At 64.8% G+C, this 12410-nt stretch overlaps 1 protein-coding gene across 1 annotated transcript in view; it reads left to right on the top strand.

Moving 5' to 3' along the window:
* Positions 1–5638, top strand: part of LOC123254183 (sushi domain-containing protein 2-like) — a 15788-nt gene extending 10150 nt beyond the window's left edge. The window contains exons 4-9 of the mRNA XM_044683239.1: positions 172–315; positions 498–659; positions 2092–2346; positions 3241–3498; positions 4499–4675; positions 4947–5638. Of these exons, the coding sequence (XP_044539174.1) occupies positions 172–315; positions 498–659; positions 2092–2346; positions 3241–3498; positions 4499–4675; positions 4947–5053 (1103 nt within the window). The 3' untranslated portion in view covers positions 5054–5638. The remainder of the gene's footprint in view (positions 1–171; positions 316–497; positions 660–2091; positions 2347–3240; positions 3499–4498; positions 4676–4946) is intronic.
* The last annotated feature ends 6772 nt before the right edge of the window (positions 5639–12410 follow it).

Here is a 12410-nt window from a genome sequence, read left to right on the forward strand (position 1 = left end):
CCACAGCTCCCGGCCCCCCCCCCGGGGGGGGGGGCCGGGGGGGATCCCGGGGGGGGGGGGGGGGCGTGGTGCCTGGGGGAGGCTGGGGGGGCCCAGGGAGGCACGGGACCTGAGGGAGGGGGCTGGGGGGGGCTGGGGGCCCACCCCGACCCCCTCTGTCCCACACCCCAGCCTCGGTCTTCGGGGACCCTCACTTCCTCACCTTCGACGGCGTCCGCTTCACGTTCAACGGCCGCGGGGAGTACATCCTGGTGCAGTCGGACCTCACGGGGCTGCAGGTGCAGGCCCGGACCCGGGCGGCCACCAGTGTCAGCGGTGAGTCCTCCCCGGGCCGGGGCTTGGCGGGCACCACCTCCTCGGGCGCAGCTGGGCGCTGTGCCCACTTCCTGACGAGGGCTCAGAGGTGAAAGAGGCTCCAGCCTCCCTTTGCCGGGGGCAGTCCCTGGCAGGGCTCCCCAGGCCAGGCGGGCTCGGCCGACGTGTGGCTCCCCCTCCAGGTGGCCAGGCCTCTGCGACGGGCATCTCGGCGGTGGTGGTGAAGGAGGGCGACTCGGATGTGCTGGAGGCCCGGCTTGGGGACGCTGTGGGGAGGCCCCTCGAGGTGCTGCTCAATCAGAAGATCCTGACCTTCTCTGAGCAGTCTTGGATGGACCTGAAAGGTGAGAGCGCTGGGAGGAGGCGGCCCAGCTGGCCACGGGGCCGGGCACCCCTCTGAGCTCGCCCTGCTGCCTGGGGCCCTGGGCGGGAGCCTCTGTGCCAGGGCAGGCATTCGAGGCAGCCACGGGCAGAGGCGTCCGGCGGTCAGCCCCTGCTCAGCACGGCTGAAGCGCTGCCCGCTGCCCCGGCTCACCATCCATCCGTTGTCGGGCAGCCGTCGCTGAGCCCTGGCAGAGGGCAGCGTCCTGTGCCCCCCGTGGCCGCCAGTCCTCCTCCTCCACTCTCGGGTGTCCGCGGTGACCCTTGCGGGTGCGGAACCTTCTTTCTCTCGGTACAACACCAGGGCCGTGTCTACACCCACCACGATGCTTCTCACGGGGGCATGTGAAGACCCTCCTGCTCCCTGTTCCGTTCTGTTTGCCCTCTCCTCGGGCTCTACTATTCGGTCTCCCTCAGACTCTCTGGGGTCCAGGGGGGACCTTATCTCAGGGACACAACAGCCTCTCCCCGCCTTTAGCTCTGGAGCCCCCATGGCTGTCTGTCCCCTGAGGACCCGGGGCATGCGTGGGGGACGGGCACAGACACCGGGCAGGGCTGGGCAGAGCCGGGCAGAGGAGCAGCTTGGGAGGATGCGGGGCAGCTTCAAGGCGGTCTCCACAGTGACTGTAACTTCTGGGCTGGGCTGGCTTCCTGGAGGGCCATAAAAGAGGGGCCTCCGGGGGTGACCTCTATTGTGCACATCCAGCCGCAGACTTATCTGATGCTCTCTGGACGTCCCTTTCACTTCTCTGCTGGGTGCAGAGTCCAAGTCTTCCTTGGCAGGGCCCCCACCTCCCCTGGAGGGCCGTCCCCAGCTTTATCTTTTATCTGCGAGGAGGTCATTAGCCTTTGGCCCAGGCACGTGTGGCCTGCTCACCGCTGGCTCGCCTTGGGCAGGGGAGTCACTTTCAAAAACACCAGCTGCTTTCTCAGATGTCTGGAGGCCTGAGCAGCCTCTGCCCTCCCTGTAGCTGAACGAAGGGCCTCTGCTCGGGACCCTCTGGGGAGGAGCCATGCAGAGTGGCCCGGGGAGTCCAGGATTCTGGGTTCAAATGCCGCTTCTGAGCTTGGCCGTCTGTGAGGCCTCGGGAAAGCCAGGAGGCCCAGTGGGTCCCCAGTGCCTCCCGACCAGGAGACGGCTCTGGGACCCAAGCCCTGCCTCTGGGCCAGCCAGGCCCGGCCGGGGGACTTCTGTCCTACTCCTTCCGGGAGCTCCTGACTTTGTCCTGTGTCACCAAGGCCGGGCAGCCTCGAGCCATCGGAGTCAGGCCTTCCTCCCTCCTCGCCAGCGGGGCCTCGGAGGGGGCTTGGTTTGCCCACACTGGGCGGCTCCTGGGCTGGGCCGGGGAGGATGGGCGAAGGGCAGGCCTAGCCGAGCCTGCGCTCCTTTCCTAGGCATGTTCCTGTCCATGTCCGGGAGCCAGAAGGCGACGGTGATGCTGGCCTCCGGGGCCGGCCTGGAGATCGAGGCCCACGAAGCCTTCCTGGGCCTCAGCGTTATTCTCCCCGACAAGTTCCTGGCTCGCACCCGCGGCCTCCTGGGGACGCTCAACGGGGTCTCGGCCGATGACTTCACCCTGAGGAATGGGAGCGTCCTGCCCCTGCACGTCGCCTCCGAGCCCCGGCAGCTGCTCGAGTTTGGGGCCAACTGTGAGTACGACGGGCCTCGGGGGGCGGCCGGCACCCAGGAAGCCGAGGACGCGGGGGACGGAGGGCTCCGGCTCCCGGAGGAGGATCCTTGGGCTTCTTCCCGGCCCGCCGAAGGGCGCCCCGGAGATCCCCTCCGCCGGAGGGTCCTCCAGGCTTTCCCTGAGGCAGCCCTTCCCTTCTGGGGCCCCTCTCTTGACCCCCCTCCCCCGGCTGTGGGTGGGCCAAAGAGTTCATGAGCTCTCGTCCACCCTTGGAGACTTGGGCACCTCCCCGCCCCCTCCTCTGTGCCCGCCGCCCATAGGAAGCAGGAGGGAGCTCCCGGGAAGGAGCGGGCCAGGCCCCCCGGAGGGCCCCATTTCCCGTCTTCCCCCCCTTCCCGGGGAAACGAGCCCTTTGACCGGAGCTCAGGGAAGCCGGAGGCTGGCCGGAGGAGCGACAGGCGCGGGACGGACGGGCGGACAGATGGGCGGAGGGATGGATGTTGTGGCGGCCACTCGCCGAGCACAGAGAGCCTGGCAGGGCCTTTGGAGCGCCTGCCATCACGCGTGGCGGCTCCCTTTGGGCCCAGAGACGGGGCGCGTCTGCTGGGAGGAGGCCCGGCGGGCCGGCCTGGCCCTCCCGCTGGCCCCCCAGCCCGGGGCGCGTTGGGGCCTGCTGACCAAGCCGCCAGCCTTCACGTCTGGCCTGGCCGTGTGACCCTGGGGAAGCCACGTCTCCTCTGCCTGCCTCGGTTTCCTCACCTGTCAGACGAGCTGGAGAAGGAACCGGCCGGCCAGGCTGCCAGGGAGAGCCCAGAGAGCTGGGCAGGCCTGGGGGCGGCCAAAGGCAGGGCGTGGGCTCTCCCGGGCCCCACCCCCCGCCCGCGCCCCAGCAGCCCCCTCCGTGTCTCCGCAGGGGCCCTTCGGAACGACTCCTCCCTGTTCACCTACGATTCCCAGGCCCTGGTGGATGCGTACCTGGCGGGGCCCAAGCACGACCCCTCCTTCGTGCCCGTGTTCGCCCCCGGGCCCCTGACCCCCGAGGTGGCCGCCCTCTGTGAGAACGACTCCTTCTGCCAGTTTGACGCCCTCGTCACGGGGCGGCTGGACCTGGGCAACGCCACCCGGGCGGCCCACAAGAGGCACCAGCAGCTCCAACAGAGCCTGCAGCCAGGTGAGCAGAGCAGGGCAGGCCCCGTGCCCGAGGGCCCGCCGGCTCAGGGCTGGGACTGGAACCCGGGGCCGGCCGGAGGGCCGCGGTGCCCCTCCTCCGCTCAGCAGGCGCTCCCCCTTTGAGGGCCAGAACGCGGCCTTCCAGGGCGATCGAGGCCGGCTGAGCCTCGTGCCTGGGTCTGGCTCCCCTCCTGAAGTCCTCCGGCCTCTTCGAGACTCCCCAGCCCAAGGGATGGGGCCTGCGGCCAAACCCGTGTGGGCGGCTGGGTTAGGTGGTGAGGGGCCCCGGGGGCAGAGGAGGGCACCCAGCGCCAACGCTGGCACAGCCAGGTCACTCCTGGCATAACCCAGGGAGACAGGGCAGAGGGGCTGTCGGGACGGGATGGCACCTAGAGAGGAGCAAGGCCGCCCCGGCCTGGGAAAGGGGGCGAGTGAAGGGGGGCGGGAGGTGCCAGAGCGACAGATGGGGCAGAGGAGAAAGCGGGGGCCGGGCCCGAGCCGAGGGAGCGGGGAGCCACGAGGGGCCGCGGGGGGAGAGAGCCCCTGGGGAGGACAGAACAAGCTGCTTGCTTCGTGGTGGTCCCGGGCCAGATGGCGGCACGACGGCCCCCCCTCCGTTCGGGAGGGTCTGATGGCCGACCTTGGCTGGCCACTGAGGCATCGAGGGCGGGAAGGGAGGAACGTGTCGCCAGTGCGGGGGGATAGCCGAGAGAGCCCCTGCGGGTCCTGGGGGAGACGAGGGTGCGGTGAGGGCATCCGAGGCAGAGGCAGGGGCCAGATAAGGGTGTTTCCGGGCTCCCTGGCCTTTGGCGAGTGACTAAGAAGCTTCCGAGCTCAGGGGTAGAGCCAGGCCTGGAGGCAGATGGTCCTGGGTTCACATTCCACCTGTGTGGCCCAACACTCAGCCGGCGCTCTGAGGCAGAGAGGAAGCACTTGGGAAATGCCCAAAGCCTTCCGGCCTCTCCTGATAGTCCCCTCGTGCCCGGGCTGTGTCTTCTCAGTGGTCTGCTGTGGTTGGCTCCCTCCCCCGGAGCACGGCAAGAAGAACGGAACCAGCTACCTCGTGGGCTCCTCCATACGCTTCAGCTGCATGCCAGGCTTTACGCTGAGAGGCTCCAAGGAGCGGACGTGCCAGCCCGACGGCAAGTGGTCGGGAAGCCCGCCACACTGCAGGCCAGGTAGGAAGGGTTCAGCGGCGGCAGCGGCGGACCCTGCGGGGGGACCCTCAACGGCTCAGCTGAGTGAAAGGCTCTGGGCCGGCCCTCCTCTGCCCTCCCGCGGGGTCAGCCTCCCTCGCCTCCAGCCCTGGTCCTCGGGCCTGCCAATAGCCAGGCGACAGCCACCTCCACACGGGGGCCCTTGGAGGCTAAGAGCCCAAGCCTGAGGAGGGGGGGCCCCAGCAGCCTCTCGCACCCCCCAAGCCTTTTTTCTCTCTGTTTCCCCTTGAAGAGTCCAACCAAACGATGATCCTGGGAATCCTCTTTGGAATTCTGGGGGGCCTGCTTCTGCTTGGCCTGGGCTACGAGCTGATGAAGAGGAGGAAGAGGAGAGTGTAGAAGCCTTGCAGACTAAGGCAATATGGCGTCTGTCCTCCCCCTGGGGGCCTGTGACTCCTCGGGCACCAACCCCCCACCTCGGTGCCCATCGCCCCTGGAAACCCTCGACTACGAGTGCCCACCCCCTATCCCTGCCTGGAGGTCAGTCCCCAGCTTGGAGCACGTCCTCCCGCCACGTGGAGCCGATGTTCCTCACCAATACAACAAGCCTCCTCCCAACATGGACCCCGTCTGCAGACTCGTGCCCGCTCCTGGCCTGGCCGTCGTCCCCTGTGAGGTCTCCAGCGGGCCACTCGCTCCCAGAGTAGCTATTGATCCGGCCCCAGAGGGCTTGCGGGAAGGAGTTGAACTCCGAAGCACAGAGGCTACTTTTGGGAGAGGAGGCCGGGCCCCCACAGGGCACAGGACAATGCCCCCGACCCCTCCCCAGGAGACCGAAGGAACCCCTCCCTTGCCCTGCCAGCCTCTGCTACTGGAACTTTGCTTCCTGGGAGGCCCCAGCATTAATGTACCCGGGCTCCACGGTGCCCACTCCGGGGCCATAGTTCCGCACTGTTTTTTTAGAAAATAAAGCTGTTCCCTAGGCCCAGTGGCCTGAGGCTCTTTTTTCCAAGGCGGGGGGCAGAGCGCACAACCCCATAGGGTGGCCGATCCCAGGAGCTGGCACACGAGGGGTGAATCAGAGGGATTGAAAGTGGCCGGAGGGGGGTGACTGCTGCTCCTGGGGGAAGGACCAACCACAACTCACTGGTATTAGTCCACATGCGCCATCCAAACATGAGGAAGGGCCCCAGCTTGGGGGGAATCTGGCACTTGCTGCTTGGCATGGATCATTGGGTCCCAGAGTCTCAATCAGGCCAAACTTTTCTAATGATGAGAGCTGTCCTACAGTGAGATGGTTCTTCTGGAAAGGTGGTGAGCTCACCATCACCTGAGGTATTCAAGAAGAAACTCGGCAGCTCCCCTGGATGAGGGGTGGCAGTGGCAATGAAATCGCTTGAAGGTGGGGGTGGGGAGTAGGCCCACAGGGCTGTTTGAGATTCGAGATTCAGGCTCTTGCTTGTGACTTGCACCATAAAGGAAAAGGCGACCTCTAGGCCCCTGGAGATGATGTGTGGCGAGGGCCAGAGAGGGACCCTCAGCCCAGCACTCTAGCCTCAGATGCCCCCTCCCACCCCTAGTCCTGTGCCCCTGCTGCTGAGCCCACCAGGACAGGTCCGCCATGCTGCCTGGCAGTCCTGTCCTCCCGACCTGGCTCATCCCTCCCCACTCTCTCAGAAGAGGCCTGCCTCACGTCAAGCACGGCAGCTGCTGGCCATGAGCCTTCTTCCCCTCTTCTGCTCCTCTCTCCTCCCTCCTTCCTCGTCTCATCTGATAAGATAGCATTGCTCTGGGCCAGGGCCACCCCCTCCCCATTTCATACCACCTTCTGTAGCAGATCGACCCTTCCTCCCCCATCTTCAGCCTCCTGGAACTCAGCACCTGTGCCTCAGCCCTCCCCCCGCTCCTTCCCCTCTCACTGTCCAGCCCCCCAAGGGGGAGCCAAGAAGGAAGGCAGGTGAGCAGCAGGATGGCATGGAGAGGGGCCCCACAGCCCTGCTGGAAGGGCTCCAGGCCCCATGCAGACCCTGAGCCTTCCTTCTCCTGATGGCGCTGGTCAGCCCTGCTGCTTCCTGGCCCTCCTTTTCAGCCTTGCTTTCAACTGGCACAAAATCCCCCGCAAGGGCTGCTGGCTGTGGCATGTTCCCACTGGTGCTCAGTGGGGAGAGGGTACCCTGGGCCTTGGACGTCCCACTCGCCTCCCACCCAAGCTGGGCTGGGCTGCTCTGTTCTCCCACACACCCAGAACCTCTCCTTTGCCCGCTTCTCTTGCTACCTGAGCCTAGCAATGGGCTGGGTTTGAGGGCCTCTTGGGTCTCTGGTGACCTACTGACTCATGGGAAGACTGTGGATAGGAGGAGCTGCCCCCCCCCCCCGGCCAGCCCCAACAGGGAGGTTCTGGAGTCCCCCAGAGCCCCTTGGAGCACTCACGGACTCTGGAGGATGCCCTCCAGGGGGCAACACTCGGTGTACAGAGTGGTCTTTAGAAGAGTGACCCCACACGACCCTCCTACTCTAGAAGCTTCGAGGGCTCCCGGGGCGGTCTGCCGTGGAGTTCGTGCCCCGCAGGCCACACTGGGACTCGAGCTGGAGCCCATCTAGTCGCCCATCGTGGCTCTCCTTCTGCGGCCAAGCCGGCCACGCCCCCTGCTGCTTGGAGGAAAGTGCTGCGGCACTGGGTTCTCTGGAGGCACCAGGGGTGAAATGTGGGGGCCCCGGGCTAGGCCCCAACTTACCCAGAACCACTGGCCACTCCAGCCAGCCCACCTGAGACGGCGCCTGCCCCGGGACACCCAGTCAGGATGGAGCCAACCCCCAAGGGAAGGCCGCTCACTGCAAAAGGAAGCCAGCCCAGGGGGCAGGGCCAGAGAAGAGCTTGAGAAGGTGCCCAGGGCGGAAGCACAGGACCGGGCACCCCTGGCATCGACAAACATTTAGGGACTGAGTGATGCCGGAGGAGTAGCCAGGCTCAGAGCACATGGAGGAAGGGAGGGGGACGGGAGGTCTGGAGGGAATCCGAGCCCAGACGGGGCCCCACAGCTCTCCTGAGCTTGTCCCGGATGCCCGCTGAGTGTGCCCTCCTGGCTCTGGGCCGAGGGTACAAGGAGGCGGCGAGCTGGCCCCACTGGCTCCTGGCTGGTAACTCCTTTGGGGTAATTAGTAGAGCATCAGCAGCTGTAATAATCGCAATAATACCAATCCCCGGGACGATGGCTCTTAGGTTGGATGGCCCTCTGGAGGAAGAGGAGGACTCGAATGCCCCACCCCCAGCTTAGCACTGTTAGGCCTGATCTGAGGGATGTGCCAGGACTGCTGCCAAGCAGAGGGGCACAGCTAGGGGAGCTGAAGGCAGACGCTGAAAGCCCGGGACCGGCCTCGCCCAGGCTGGGACAGCTCCAGAAGGCCCGCCAGCATCTGACTTGGCGCTGTTATAAAATAAATGGGCTGATAGATGGAGATGGAGAGAGATGGTAGACTGAATACTCCCACTGGTAACTGTGTGACAGCAGTGGAGTCCAGATAGGTGGCTAGAGCTAGATCAACTGAGGCTCGCCCTGGCCAGATGATGTGACACCTCCCTCCTTGATAGCAGTGCCCAGGCAGGATCCCTCAGGTCAGTGGATGGGTGTCCCCTTCGGGTCCCGCCTGGGCTTGGTGGATGGTGGGTAGTGGGCTCTGTTAGCCTTGGCCACGTTTATCTGACTGCGTGGCTCCCCTCCCAGAGAGGAAGTGCTTGAATAGCTTTATCTGTATTTCTAGGGAATGGGACGAGGAATAGGGAAACCCTAAACTAATTGATAATAATAGTAAACCCTCAGAGCTGCAGGCAGGTGAGCAATTCTGGCTAGTTATCAGCTCCTCTGCCTCAGCCTGGCCACAGCCAAACCGGAGCAAGCAGGCTGCTGCCGGCTGTCTTCAGCTCCTTCTTCTTCCTGCCAGATGTTGTTATGCCTTTTCAGCCTGCAGGCCCCCTTCCCACCCTCTTCTTCTTCTCCTGCCCACTTCCCGGATCCCTCCCGGGCCGGGATACCGAGATAACTCCAGATGACTTAAATTCCTGGATATCGAGGGGAGAGCAGAATCAGAAGACTGGCGGCCTGGGTACAGGTTGGCAAATGCTAATGAGGTGCAAGACAGGAGTTCTTGCAAGGTTGAACCCAGCGAGTCCCCAGTCCCCAAAGACCAGGGTCCACAGATCTCAGGTCCAAGGGAAAGGAAAGGTCCCCAACGCCAGGGCTGCCGGGGGATTTATACCCCCCTGGCCAACCGCCTTCTCCCCTGTGCTCATGGCCTCTGGGACATTCTGATGTCCCACAGTCTCCACCTGTCAATCAACAGCTCCCAGAGTTTCAATATAACAACGCCCACATCCTGGCCTCGCCATCCGGCTGTGCTGTGGCCTTGTTGGGGAAGCAGCCCGTGTGATGGAGGGGTGGCAGGTTTCGACCTTCCCCTCTGGATCCCGGGGCTGCCCCCTGGACCCCCTCGGCATGACTGAGTGAACGGCTCTTTGTGGAGTGGGAAAGCAGGAAGCGGGAGGATAGAGAGCAGCGGCTTGTGGAGCTGACCAGGGAGGCAGAACCGAGGCGAAATCCCCTTCCCAGAGCTTAGCGGAAGCGAGAACCTGCGACTCTGGCATGAAAAGCAGGAGGCCCGGCGCAGTTGCCTTCCAAGGAGGGGAGGGCCCTTTGGCCAGGGTCACCAGGGAAGGAGGCGGAGGGAGCCGGGACTGGCCCTGGGGGCTTTGGCCCAATCCCTCCTTTGCCATCCCTGACGTCGGGGGCCGGAGCAGTCTGACCCGGGTCTCCCTTTGCCCGCACACCAGCCAGGGTCCATCGGTGGGAGGCGAGCATCGGGTTAGTCTGGCGCTGTCCAGGTCCCTCGTCCTTTTATTAAATGACTGGCTGGGCGAGGCAAACTTGGAAGTTGACTTGGCAGGTGGGCGTCAGCTCGTTCCTCTGAAGAGTGGGATTCTGGGTAGGCACCCCCCACCCAGGCTGTCTGAGGGGTGGCCCAGAGGGCGCCGCCCAAGGGGAGCCGCATGGCCAGGGCTGCCTTTGGGGGAGACGCCCCCGGACGGAACACAGAAGCCAGGTGAGAAGGTCCCAGAGGATGACTGATATGTCACTGCAGGGAAAAGGGGCCTACCTTGGGCGGAATGGGACAGGACAGCATGGACGGGAGTAACGGCGGTTACCAGCGCCTGGACTCCTGGGACCCTTCTGCGTGGCCGGCCCTGGGGACACAGAGAGCGCCGCGGGGCAGCCTTTGCCCTCAGGGAGCTTCCTGGGGGACGCCAGGTATGGCGGGGGACATAGACTCGAGAAGAGGGCCCCGAGGACTAATGAGGGCTTCAGGCAAGGCCTCCCCTGGAGGGGGCAGCAGGCCTGTCTGCGCTTGGAAGGAGGCGAGCAGGGCAGAGCACGCTGGACCCAGGGGCCTGCCTAGGCAAAGGCTTCGGAAGCAGAAGGGGGAACATCCTGCGCCAAGAATCCCTCGTAGGCCAGTTAGCCGGAATGGAGAGTGCAGCAAGGGATGGATGGGAACTTGGGGCCAGGGGCTGCCCCTTCCTCTGCCTGAGAGATGGCTCTGGGGACCTGGGCCTGAGCCGAGGAGGAGCCAGTGAGAAGGGGCTGGCCCCAGGGGGCTCGCTTGGGGCCCAAGGTCTAGGCCGTGCCCGCCGTGCCATGAAGGGGTTAGACGGGCCCTCCTCTCCCAGAGCTGGCAGCTGTGAGGACGGAATGAGGACAGACCTCAGAACCAATGAGATGGCGGGCCAGGGCAGTCCTTGGCACACATGACATATCATGTGACTCTACATCCTGGCAGCCTAATTCTAGGTTCTGACTTCTACACAGAGAGCCCCCATTCATGGTGCAAGGAGGGGGTGGGGCTGGGCTTCTGGGGAGCACTGAGTGCTGGCTGGCCTAGGCCCCTAAGACAGACTTCCTAACAACCGCTCACTCAGACAGTCACGTGGACATGGACGCCGGGCAGCCTGGCCTCGGTCCCGGGCACTCCCTCATTCCCTCTCCGAATCCCGCTGGGGATGGCACGGCTCAGCTGCCCTCATCCAGTGACTCATCCTTTCTAGCCTTCTCAATCTCGCAATACTTCGGTGGTCCTCCAACCTCTGTTGAACCTCCACGGGCAGCCCTGGGGAGAAGGGAGGGAGGGAGGGAGGGAGGAAGGAAGGGGAGGGAATGTGGGCACTGGAACCACCTCCCTGCAGAGCTTGGCCCTGGCTTGGCCTTCAGTCTGGCCCCGCCCCCAAAAGCAGGGGTGGGTGGGACACAGCTGGGGACAGGGCACAGCATGTGGTCCCCAAAAGGGTCCAAAAAGTTCACCGTCACTGGCCGAGGTCGTCCCCATGACCGTGTGGGTTCCATCCCCAGGCCCAGAGCCCTAGACTAAAGCAATGGATCTAAGGTGTAACTGCTCGAGGACTTCGCCCAGGCTGGAAGGTGTGAAGAGGTTTGTTCCACAGGAAGTAGCTGACTGGTGGCTCTGGTGGGTCATTCGAGAGGCTCGTCACCCAGCCCCAGGGGATGCCAGGCAGCCAGGAAGGGGGTCCCGAGGCTCTTCCTGGAGGGGCGTCAAGGGCTGGGAAGAGGGGTCCAACGGGAACGGCTCCTCATCAACCTGGGCCATCGGGCTACTCCCAAAGGGTGCTCCTCCTGCCCTTGGGGAGCCAGGGGACATTTCGAGGTCAAAGCAGACAGCCTGAAAGGGCAGGGCTGGGGCTCTCCCGGGGCGCTGAGCCTCCACCTAGAGAGAGCTGCGGTGAAGAGGAAGCCCACGAACACTCCTTGAGGTGACCATGAGCCGGGCGACCCCTTTGCCACCTACACTGGAGACACGAGGGCAGAACACCAGGCCTGGAGTCAGGAGGATCTGAGTTCAAATCCTGCTTCACACTTGAGATTGTGACTGGGTAAGTCACCCAACTTCAGTTTGCCTCAGTTTCCTCATCCACCAAATGAACCAGAGAGGACGTGGCAAACCATTCCTGTACCTCTTCCAAGAAAACCCCAAATGGGGTCGCCAAGAGTCAGCTATGAGGGAACAGCGAGCGCCTCCCCACCATCGATGGATTAACACTGGAGTGCCGCCTCCGTGCCGGGGACTGTGTAAATGCCCCAGAGAAGCCCGACCAGCCCTGCCCTCAAGGAGCTTCTCATCTAACAACGGAGGAGACGACACGCAAACACACACGCACAGAGCCGGCGGCCTACAAAGGAAATCATGAACAGAGGGCGGCACTGGGCCGAGGAGGGGCTCAGGAAGGCTTCCTGGAGGAGGGGAGATCCTAGGTGGGGCTGAAAAAGAAGCCAGAGAGGTCAGCAGAGAGGAGAGGGAGCCGCCAGGGAAAACGCCCCGAGCCGGGACGGCCGGGAGGCCCCGGTCACGGGACTGAAGAGCACCCGGCAGGAGCCGAGATGCCTGGAAAGGGAGGAGGGGCAGGGCACGAAGGGCTTTGAATGCCAAGCCGAGATCTTCCCATGGGACCCCGGGGGCGATAGGGAGCCACAGGGGCTTACTGAGTAGGGACGGCACCCTGGTCGCTCCGGCAGACGGACGCCCCCTCAGGCCTCCCCGGTGCCAGGCGGGAGAAGCGGCCGTGTTGGAGGGAGGCTGCGGGGGAACCCGGGAGGGATGCTTCAGAGGAGACACGGACGGGCCTCGGTGCCACGTCGGATCTGGGGGGGCCCGGCTCGTTAGCCAGAGGGCCCGGGAGTAACGGGGCGAGCCGGGG

Source organism: Gracilinanus agilis, unplaced genomic scaffold (genome assembly GCF_016433145.1).
Source record: "Gracilinanus agilis isolate LMUSP501 unplaced genomic scaffold, AgileGrace unplaced_scaffold171, whole genome shotgun sequence".
NCBI lineage: Eukaryota > Metazoa > Chordata > Mammalia > Didelphimorphia > Didelphidae > Gracilinanus > Gracilinanus agilis.